The sequence below is a fragment of the Betta splendens genome, chromosome 16, assembly GCF_900634795.4.
Source record: "Betta splendens chromosome 16, fBetSpl5.4, whole genome shotgun sequence".
Classification (NCBI taxonomy): Eukaryota; Metazoa; Chordata; class Actinopteri; order Anabantiformes; family Osphronemidae; genus Betta; species Betta splendens.
Window position 1 is genome coordinate 8,165,048 of NC_040896.2, and position 11,187 is coordinate 8,176,234.

The window sequence follows — 11,187 nt, forward strand, 5'->3', positions numbered from 1 at the left end:
ACGTCGATAAGGAAGTCTAATTGAATTTCAGATGAGGCCTCGCTGAAGTCGCCGCAGCCTTTTGCTGATGGAAAACGACCGCGTGGCGCTCGTGTTCGCTCGCGAACAGGAAGCTAAGGCGTCCAGTGGCCTCGGTTCGCTGGAGGCGTGAGGTTCAGGCCGAGCAGCCGCGGATAAATCAACGGTTACAGCGCGGCGCGCGTGCAGTACACTTGAATGATTAGATAACAAGATAAGAATGGATTCCAGCAGGAAGACAAAGAAACGCTTGGTTCCAGAACATATTGTAATGGTGACTGTTGTGTGAATGTGTGTGTGCACAAGAGACAAAAGTGTGAGCGCCATAGTTTGCGCCCCTCCGTTTTTGCTTACCCATCATATCTTTTGTCTTCTTGAAATGTTTATACCAGCGCCCAAATTCCTGACACTTCGCCGCCGACACATTTGCATAGTAAGTGCTGTTCACAATGGAGGAAATCATACTCTGAAAGAGAGAGATTGATTGAGAGAGAGAGAGAGAGAGAGAGAGAGAGAGAGAGAGAGAGAGAGAGAGAACGAGAGAGAGAGAGAGACTTTAGATTGTGGAAAATGCATACATAATATTAAAGCTTGTGAAACATGCAGTAACGCTGTAGCTTGTCAAAACAAATAAAAGATAAAACCCAGCAGGGGATAAAAAAAAAAAGCCAAATGAGAAATATATATCGGACATGCAGGCGTTGTTGCACCTCGTCCTGTAAAAAGGTGAAGCAAATGAAGTCAACCCAAGATTAATTTGTTCACTTTTATCAAATGCCGTTGAGTTTGTTTGAACGCGCTTTTGTTCAGAGTGGGGGAAATTAGAAGGTCGCCACGATCCTGCGTCTGCGACATCAGGAGCAGGCGGCAGGAAAGTTATTTAGTGGAAAACGCTACGACGGGCGATTATCGAGCATCAGCATCTGTGGCGTCGGGCGATGCGAACAGACAACACGCCTTTATTCCTCGGCTGCTTATTTATACAATCTGTTAGAGACAACAATCTGTTAAAGACAACAACTTGAAGCAGTTCGAGGGTCGCACTGAGCATGTCGCTCCCCGGCGCACGCCTGCTCCCGTCCCCCCTTCACAGCCGACTCCTCGCCCTCTCCGCATGTACTTCAACCGACCGCCTTCGCCAGAGAAAACAAAGAGCCCATAGTTTTTTCTGCTTTCGGTTTCATTAAAATGAATGTTTTAACACCTTGCTGGCCTGCGGGCGAATAGCAGGGCTGGTGCAGGAGATATTGTTTTTGATTGTTATAAATATTCAAACGAGGCAAACCATCTGTTTTCAAATTACAGGTATGCCGTCTTTATCATTTTCTATAAAATATGCGCTCGGAGGAGCCTTCTGGCGCAGCGGCGGTGGAGCTGTGCGGGAAAACGGAGGCTCCATGAAGGTGCAAACGGCGGCGCGACCTCTGACCTCTCTATTAAAGCTCTGAGCAGCCACTCGGCAACGCAGCCGGGCTCACGGGAGGATCTGAAGTGACCTTAACCGGCCTCATGTGACAGCTCCACACAAGACAGAGCTGGAGATCACGGCCACGAACTGCCAGCTGCTGCAAAACTAATAGAATACAACTAAACGGATTCACTGTTGAGGAAGAGTTCACCGGCTACAGCCGCGCCGTCGGCCACGTGACTCGAGCGACGTAAACGCGGCTGTTTGAGTGACGCCAGAGCCACGCAGGCGGCGGCAGCTGGGTGTGAACTAGCGCCAACTGTGCCGCGGTGCATCATGCTGCCGTGATTTAAAACAGGAGGGTGAAATAGTCTGCATTTAGATTTGCAGCGTTTCACAAAGCGGCCCTTTATAAATGCATTGAAAAGCCGTCATTCACGGAGAAGCCTGATCGGGTTCAAGGCGGGGTCAGGAAGTCCGAACGGGCCTTTTAAGGGTGCACACGTCCACATCAGCGGCTGCTGCTCCCAGATTTATGCATCGTATTAAGAAATAACAACGGCAACTTCAACCTTCTATGGTCTTAAAACCATGAACTTCTGTGTTCCTGCAAAAGCCAACACACATCAGAATGAATTGTTCTGTTTTTTATTTAACAGCCCTGGAAAAAAAAGTGAATATTTTCAGATGATAATTAGCGGAGCAGCAAACCACGCATTCCAGGTTTATTCCGACTGCGAGCAACCCTCCAAGACAAACATTTAAGGCCACGGATCCATCTGAAACCGTGTCTTTAAAGCAGAGGATTCCTCGTTTAAGTCAGGAGCGTAATGAACTCCTCTCCTCCAGCTTGCCATGTTTTATTTACAGTATATCTGGGCTGAGGCAGCTCCAGGCAACAAACAAGAGGCCTGCAGAAGATGCTGCGCCTCTCTCTCTTCCCATCTTCCTCCCCATCTCCCCTGCTTCCTCTTTCTCCGCCATCTTCCACACAGATGTTCTAATAAACGCTCCTCATTAATCAGCCCTCTCCCTCAATACATCACTCTACCTCTCACAGGGGGCCCCGCGTGCGCGCGTGAACCAAACAATACACACACACCTATTCTGTGCCGCCGTCTCCCCGCCGCTCTGTCACACACACACGCATCCGCACTAAGTGAAATCAAGCAGATAACCAGAGGCTCTGCTGCCGTTGCGGTGCCAGCGGGGGAGCTGAGCTCGGGCTCGTCAACAGGTAGCGCGGCTGCACGCTCGCGCCTCGCTGCCGAGCGTGCACCGCCGTGCGTGGACCCTTTAAGTGATAGCCATCTGCAGCACAGAGAGCTTATCAGCACGACCAGGAAGTGGCACTGGGCTGCTATCGGTCCCCAACATCTACTCCACTCCCCATCATGGGAGACAGGAAGAGAGAGGGGGGGGGGGGGGGCGAGCGAGGGAGTGTTTGTGTGTAACAGCATCGCGGTGCAGAAGGCAGGTATTGTAGGCGCCCAGCTGCCAGCGTGACACACACACACACACACACACAGAGCTCAACCCCCGCAGACACACACACACAACGCAGCGACACGCACATGGACGCACGCGTGCACTCTCCAACTTAGCCTGATGTCTTGAATCAGCTGGGGGAGAAGCACATCCCATTTGCAACACCGTGCCTCGTCTCTCGCCAACATGGAGCTCAGCTCAATTATGGCACACATCCACCTCAACTGGGATGACCCCCCCCCCCCCCCCCAACCCTGCAACAAACACACACACATACATTCACACACACACACACACACACTGGCAACCAAGCCGTGCCTATGGCAGTGGAGGTGGAAGGCCTGCAAAGATGGCATTTTGATGATCTGCTGCTACGCGACGCAGCAGCTGGTGCATCGGGGGCCGCCCAGCGAGAGCGAGCGGGGGGCGGGCAAGGCGAGGGGCTGGTGGCGGCGGCTGCTGGGGGGGGCTCGTTTGTTGCCATAGTTTCTGTGCACATGAGCAAGGGGGCTGCTGAGCTCGGCGGCAAAGACGCGCCCGCCTGACAGGCAGAATCAGGTGAAGTTGGGCTTTGGAGGCGCTGGCGTGGGGGCGCGTCGGGTTCAGAGTCTCTGCTCGTGTCGTTTGTAGGCCAGACGCAGAGAAGGACTCCCCGCCACAAAAGGAATCAAACCCAATGTTTGACAAGGCCCCTGACAAAAGCAGCATTTCACAGAGTACCCCCCAGCGCCCTCCTCTCCCCTCCCCTCCACACGGCCCTGTTCAGAGGTGGGCTAATTCTCTTTGACGCGCTCGCTGTGGTTCTCTCATCTGTTAACCTCTCTTTCTGGTCTGGGATTACCGCGCAGGATATCAAGGGAGCACTAATCCTAAAAATGTGCCAATCTTGTTCTCTCCTGCGACGCCCCTTCCCCTCCCTCTCCTTTCACTTTCCTCGCTCAGCTCGGCGGCTCGGAGGTCGGGCCGCGTCCTGGCTCCTCGCCTCCCGGTCAGGCCGCACGCGGCCGCGTATCAGAGCGTCAGAGGCCGCGCGTTCAGCGCAACGCAGCAACGCAGCAACGCAGCAGACGCGAAGCCCAGTCCACAGAAACAAACAGTGTGTGGGCGGAGGCCGCACGAAGGCCCACGGAGCAGCAGATGTCACGCGGCAGCCATGTTTGGACGCGGACGTCATCGAGGAGCAGCGCTCATCAATAACTGGATTCGCTTTCAAACACAAATGGACAAATGTGTGAATGTCGTATAAAAGTGGCATTTGGCGGAAATGATTCTGATGCTAAAATGTCTGAAACAATTCCATTTTGACGAGTGTGGATCAAAGTGACTGTAAAGAAGACGCGTGCGTCTGAGACAGGCATTCAGGCGAAGACGCTTCCAGGACCATCTTTCATCCGCAGTGGAAGCTAAAACAGCCTTTAGTTTAATTTGAGACCAGTGTGTGTGTTAGATCCTCCGAGCTGCTGTGTGCTCTCTTCTGAGCCGTCTTCACATATGGACCGTAAACAGGGTGATTACCAGACCGGGCTGGGCTCCGACTTAACGCCACCCAGGGACTCTTTACATCATCAGCACACTGCTCATGCCCGGCTAAACACACAAACACGCGTACGCTCCGAGAGCAGCCGCTCACACGCGCACAGGCGCAAATGAGGGTCTCCAGGTGACCATACGGCGGCCTGGGAGGAGAGCTGGCTGCGGCGGAGGCACCTACGCACCGGCCTGGGTCCAAACACACACACACACACGCACAACGCAAATAACTCTTATGCATAATCGTCCCGGAGGTTCATCTACATTTCACATACTCAACATATTGAAGGAAATGCGGCACACACACACACACACACACACACACACACCCCTGTGAGAGATATACTGTCGTTTCATTCCACTCAGTCCAGAGCTGCCTCTGTGATATACCGACTACACTCCCTGTTAATACAATATCCACACCAGCGTTTTCTATCCAGCCTCGCAGTCGACAAAGGGAACACAACCCGTCACGTAGCATGTGAACGTACATGCTTCACGGCTCGCCGCGATGAAATGTTGAGAATGAGAACAGGAACAATCCAGACTGTTCAGGGCCCGAGCCGAGTTTATCTGACAATAACCGTACATTCAGCAACACCTCTGCTGTGTGACTGCTGGTGTGTTAGAGTGTGTGTGTGTGTGTGTGTGTGTGTGTGTGTGTGTGTGTGTGTGTGTGTGTGTGTGTGTGTGTGTGTGTGTGTGTGGAATAAGACAGATTAATAATAAATCAATTAAACCACAAGCTGTCAATTTTTTTTCAAACTCAGGGCATTTGATAAGTCAAGGATAAAAGACGGTGATGGAGACAGGGGTGTTTGTTTTGTTGTGTGGTATGGTAGCGAGGGGTGGGGTTGGGCTTGTTTCTTTTTTTGTTTTTTAATAAGCAGACTGGGCGTCAGCACCTGTGATAAGGGACATTCTTTAGCCAGAGAGCTCTGATTCATGTCTTTGAGTAACTCCTTGAGGGCGTTTCTTACTGTAGAGTGGCTCCATTGCTCGGGCGGCAGGTCCTCCAGCTTAGGACAACTGTGGAGAGACAGGGAGACATGCAGGGTGCGGTTTGGGGGGGGCAGGGAGAATGAGGATGGGAGGAAAGGGGGAGAGGTGATGGGGAGGGACAGATAGGGGAGCAGAGGGAGAGAGGACAGCATGAGAAACAGCTCAGACGTAGAGAGAATAAAATGAAACCAGCACTTCTGACGGTTTGTTAAAACAAATCATCAAATTGAGCCTGACTTCACTGGATTTTAGCAGAAGAGCTGCTCTGATGAGTAACGTTATCTGTAAATATGTCTTTACATACTGTGTAGTCACTGCAGGCCAACATGTAAAATCCCAAAGGTCACTAAAAAACGGCTCCCAGAGCCTGTCGATTTCTGGCACCTTCGTGATGAATGAATTCAGCAAACTATTGAATATTAAAACCATTGAACCAACTTGGCGCCAGTCAACTGCTCAAATCGTGGCCGCTAAACTCTGGCGGCGAGTGGAACCTCGTCTGCGGCGTTTATCGGTGAATTGGCCAAATCACTGGAACAATCAGACAGACAGAAACGCAGGAGAAAACCAGAGACTACAGAGACGAACACGCACGGGCCCCGCTCGTCTCCTCCTGCTGCAAGCGCCCCTCCAAGACAGACAGATTTCATTTGGCGCATCAAGCAGATGCATCTGGAGATTGCTCTCTCTCTCTCTCTCTCTCTCTCTCTCCCCGCCTGCCTCCCTCCCTCTTTCATATTCTCGCTCTCTCTCCCTTTCTCTCTCTCCTGATTGTTCTGATTAGTTAATTACTTTATACAACACATCTGCTGGATTGATGCATGAATTATACATCAGCTGCATGTGGCGACTATTATTTCGTGTTACTTCTACCTTCCTGGCTTGTTGTGCTCGGCGAAACAATTTAAGGTGTTACCGGCTAGATTTCTGCAGCAGTTGATGGGATGGCGGCAGAGAAAGGAGAGGAAAACAAATACAAAACCTTAACAATATTGAAAACAATATGGCGTGGCATCAAAATAGATTTATATATCAAATATACTGGCTGTGCTAGTAGGTGGAGCGTGAGTTGAGAGCCGCAGGGATTCGGTTCTACCTCACAATACGACATTTACATTCTTGTTGTAAATCAGCGCTTTGCGTGGCACTGCACCCTACAGCTGAAGTCCTTAAACCTGCCTTGAGGGGGGGGGGGGGGGGGGGGGGGGTGTGTGTGTGCAGGAGCGCGGGGCGGAGGAGGATGCGTGCGGCGGCCGAGGCTAACAGCTGCTTGGTGGAAAACACAAAGCCTCGTGCACAATGGATCCTCCAGAACACCTTAAAGCGCTCCAGCAGCGAGGAAGCCCCCGGGGGGTGGGGGGTGAGGAAGAGGAGGGAAGGAGGGGAGAGATGCATAGCAGAGGCTGGCATCCATGCATTCAGGGCGACAGCAGCGGAAACACACACGCTGGACGCGTCCACGTCGGCGTGCGTGACGGGGGAGTGGAGGAGGTGAAGCGAGGAAGAGGAGGAGGAGGAAGCAGAACACCGGGTTCGTGTCCACGCCGGTGCCACTCGCCGCCCGCGTGTATAAATACGACTTCACAGCTCCGTACAGCACGGTGAGCGGCAGACGGCGACGCGACGCACTGAACGAGGCCTTTCGCCTGTCAGACGTTCACACAGTGGAATTCTATGTGCTGCAAATAGCCGCTGCAGCCGGGTTATTCCTGGACCCATTTCAGGTGAACAACCTTGTGTTCGTGCGCTGCCGTCATTTTTAGCCGCGCAGCCTCCAGTCGCCCGCCGCACTCGTTTCCGGTGCTCGGTTCGAATCCTGGCACTTTTATTATCACGTTTTCTGTCAGGAGCGTGTGAGTAATAACGTTATTCTGAGTATCGGCCGTGCAGAGGGCGTCAGCGGACTCGTGTGTGAGAGATTACGCTGCACTTCTGTGGGTGGTTCGCAGGCGGAACAGCGGCGTGCGGACGTCCCCGCTGGTCCTGCGCTAACGCAGCATCAGCAGCAGCAGCAGCAGCAGCAGCATCCGCGTGTGTGGCTCTCACCTGTGCAGCTGGATCTTAAGCGTGACCACGTGGTAGACGTCCTGCAGCATGTCGGCCACGGTGGCGTCCGGTGCGTCTGTCACGTATGACAACGGGACGGGGTTCCACTTCCCCACCTGAATCATGCCTGCGTGAGGCAACAACACACACACACACACACACACACACACCAAAGCACAGGCTTATTTAAAGTATTGAATTAAGCCACACGTATCCACGAGAATCATTTTGGTGCCAGAAACAGAGCAGGAAGTGAGACGTGAGCTGGGATGCGAGCGTGTGTGTGTGTGTGTGTGTGTGTGTGTGTGTGTGTGTGTGTGTGTGTGTGTGAGCAGGGCCAGGTGATGGACGGGCTATAATAAGAGCACGTTAAGAGGCACCTTGAAACAGCCACCCTCGGCCTGCGTGTGCTCAAGTGCAATTAGCAGACCCTTGGCTGCACCTGCCCCTCCCACCCTCTGACTCACTGGATGTACGCGTATATAAATACATACAGCCGAGTGCGTGCGTGTGCATGTAAACATTTTAAGCACAGGCTTAAGACCCGTGTGTGTGTGTGTGGGTGTGTGTGTGGGTGTGTGTGTGTGTGTGTGTGTGTGTGTGTGTGTGCGTGCGTGCGTGCGTGCGTGCGTGCGTGCGTGCGTGCGTGCGTGCGTGCGTGCGTGCGTGCGTGCGTGCGTGTGTGTGTGACCCCTGGGAGACTTGAACATGTCCCGTCTGGGATCAGTGTCAGGATGTGTTGCTGTGGCTTCAGATCTGCTGCTGGTTTGCTATTAAGGTCGCTGTAAAGACGCGTGATGCCAGCGGCGGCGTCACAGAGGATGTAATGAGCAGCGCAGGAGTGGCAGGTGAAGGAAGGAGACCAAGGCAGGATGAGCGGCCGCAGCGGTTACCTTTGGCCTGAGCCGCCGAGCTGTGCGAGTAGCCCAGTGACAGCAGGGCCATCTCGATGAGCTGGTTGAAGAGCATGTCCTTACGCACAAGGACGAACTCGGCGTGCTCCTCTTTGCTGTCGAAGTCCATGGGATTCTCGTAGTGCTCGACCACGCAGAACACGGGCAGCATGTTGCCTGAGGACAGAGACAAGTGAACTGAGAGGGTTTGCATTTCTCTACATGAAAACCTTGACCTTCAGCAGCTCCACTTTGTGTGTGTGTGTGTGTGTGTGTGTGTGTGTGTGTGTGTGTGTGTGTGTGTGTGTGTGTGTGTGTGTGTGTGTGTGTGTGTGTGTGTGTGTGTGTGTGTTTGCAGAGGGCAAGATTAATGTTTAGCGGTGATGATTAAGTTACAGTGAGGTTGAGTGTCAGGGGATTACGAGCGAGGAGCCGCTCCACCGCTGCAGCCGAGCCGAGGTTCTAGACACGGTTTCTAAGTCTCCGCTCAATGTCTCAGGGTTAAAATCAAGAAGTAAGAAAGAGTCCTGGCGTAAAGTGACACGCACAGAGTCACAGACCGAATTGTTTATCTCTCTTTTGTCTCCCGTAATTACCAAAATCCTCCTATTGAGTTTGCCAGAGATGCGTTTTAGGCCGTGTCCTTCCTGGATCCTGGAGGCTTTAGCATGACATAAGGTTTCAGAGATGTTGCAGCACAGACGAGCACGAGCGCTGTGTGTTTAATAAGTAGCATATAAATATATATCTAAAAATCCTTCAGCTGCTCCTTTTGGCACAATCAACTGTTTATTCACTGTCAAGGCGCTGGGATCACATTAGCTTCTCCTTCTGCCTGCCAACCTCCAATCGTCTTCCCATGATGCAGCGCTTCAAATCCCGACCCACCTCTGTGCCCTGAGCGCCGCTGGTGCGTGTCAACAGTGGCTGTGCTGTTCGGTGGAACGAGGAATCCTCGTCCAAGGGTTCAGGAGACCCGCTGTGCAAATACCAGCCCATGCGCCATTTTTACTGAAATAACATCTGTAAAATTTAGCCAGGTTCAGGACGTGGCAGCAGTTTGGCCTTTTCAAGTCTCCGACCTAATGAAAACAACGGCAGGAAGTCAAGAGCGCAGGTACGAGCTTCTGTGTTGTCCCACTTTCTGGCTGCGTCTCCACAGTCACCTGGACAAATATCTGTCCATTTATTGTGAAACCGTCCACGTTCTAATATTTTCCAAATCCCAGGCATTCCAGAAGATGCACACAGCCCTGGCAAAACAATCAATAAGCCGACAGATGCCAGGGAATGTGCTGAAAGAGCTGCTTTCCTCCTCCCCTGATTTTAATAGATAAAGATCTAACAATAAAGACTGCTGTGTAGGTTCATTTGGGGGATCAATACTGGCTTTGTTTCCAGGGAGCCCAGAGAGGGCTGCGGTAAATATTGTTTCGGGCTCGAACACAATGCCCACTGTGGGCCTTGTGCGAAGCCTCCGTGGCCGGCGCCCGCCTCCATAGGCTGCTTCGGCCTCTGCCCAGGAAGCAGCGAGGGACGCTTGGAGGGAGAAGCTGAGAAGGTGAGAAACTGGGCCGGCTCGGCCGCGGTGCAGCGCGCAGATTAAAGGAGAAGCGGGAGAAACGGCCCGTCTGAGGACTGGCAGCCGCATTCCAGGAGTTCCTGAGTCCCTGCAGTCCCAATAAAAGCAAAGCAGCCCAACAAACAGATAAACAGGCAAACACGAGCCTCAGCGGAGGGTGCTGCTACGCTCCGGACCCGCCGGTTCCGACCCACTAAAAGCAGGGAGGCGTAGCGTTCGGATAGCTTCGCGCCTTTGCCTTTTTCACGACGCGACACCGGCCATATTAAAAAGCTAAGTCATCATCTCAGAGTTGTGGCTCCCGTTAAACAGCAGCGAGCGCTGGAAGCGCTGGAACTTCCCCACAATAAAGGAACGCGCGCGGCTGCAGAGAGGAGCACGGACGATGCAGCACGACGGGAGCAGCTCCCACTGCTCCACGGCTACTGTCTGGGAGAAGAAGTTGGAGAGAGTGTGTGTGTGTGTGTGTGTGTGTGTGTGTGTGTGTGTGTGTGTGTGTGTGTGTGTGTGTGTGTGTGTGTGTGTGTGTGCTGGTGCTGGTGCTGATGACTAAAGACGAGAGCCTGCCGGGGGTGGAGGTGGGTGGAAGGTGGTGCATGTGTGTGTGTGGGAGGGGGGCTTTTTAAACTACATGCTTTACACAGTCACATCCACCTCAGTTCAACGAAAAAGCGCCATTATCATTGTATTGTCTATTATTTGCTTAATTAGCATTTTGTTAATTGTATACGTCCCTAATAACATAAAACATTTGAGAAAAGAATAGAAATGCTGAGTAAAAGTCAAAGGCCGGGTTTGTGTCATATTCAACAATGTTCACTCCTTGGATAACGGGCTAACGGGCCCAGAACCCCCAGGCGGCTCCGGTGAAGGCCCTCGGGCCCTGACGGGTCAGGAGAGGCCGGTACCTTTCTTGTGGCAGGTCTTCATCAGGTGTCCGGCCGGCTTGTACGGGATCCCGCTCAGCTTGGCCCCGGTGCTGCCCAGCCGGGCCCGGCCCAGGGGGCTGCCGTTCTGCTCCAGCCGGGGCAGCTTGGCCGGCGGCGCCTTGGCCTCGGCCATGCTGCTGACCAGCTCCGCGCTGTCCTTGGCCAAACACGCCTCGCTGAGATGTTCCATCATTCTCAGCACCTCTGCTCACTATCACCTGGGGAGAGAGGAGCAGACGGAGGCGTGAGCGAGGAGGCGGCGGAACCCGCGCCGGCCCGCTCCGACACGGC

At 53.2% G+C, this 11,187-nt stretch overlaps 1 protein-coding gene across 3 annotated transcripts in view; it reads right to left on the bottom strand.

Annotated features, from left to right (window-relative positions):
* The window catches only part of LOC114842702 (DNA-binding protein SATB1), a 48,532-nt gene that overhangs the window by 26,137 nt on the left and 11,208 nt on the right, over nucleotides 1-11,187 (bottom strand). For 2 of the 3 annotated variants that reach the window (XM_029128491.3, XM_029128490.3), the window contains exons 2-6: nucleotides 10,876-11,114; nucleotides 8,386-8,562; nucleotides 7,493-7,619; nucleotides 5,350-5,473; nucleotides 373-484 (exon numbers count right to left, since the gene is read on the bottom strand). In XM_029128491.3, the coding sequence (XP_028984324.1) occupies nucleotides 373-484; nucleotides 5,350-5,473; nucleotides 7,493-7,619; nucleotides 8,386-8,562; nucleotides 10,876-11,089 (754 nt within the window). In that variant the 5' untranslated portion in view covers nucleotides 11,090-11,114. The remainder of the gene's footprint in view (nucleotides 1-372; nucleotides 485-5,349; nucleotides 5,474-7,492; nucleotides 7,620-8,385; nucleotides 8,563-10,875; nucleotides 11,115-11,187) is intronic. The other variant, XM_055503186.1, reaches the window with a different exon arrangement.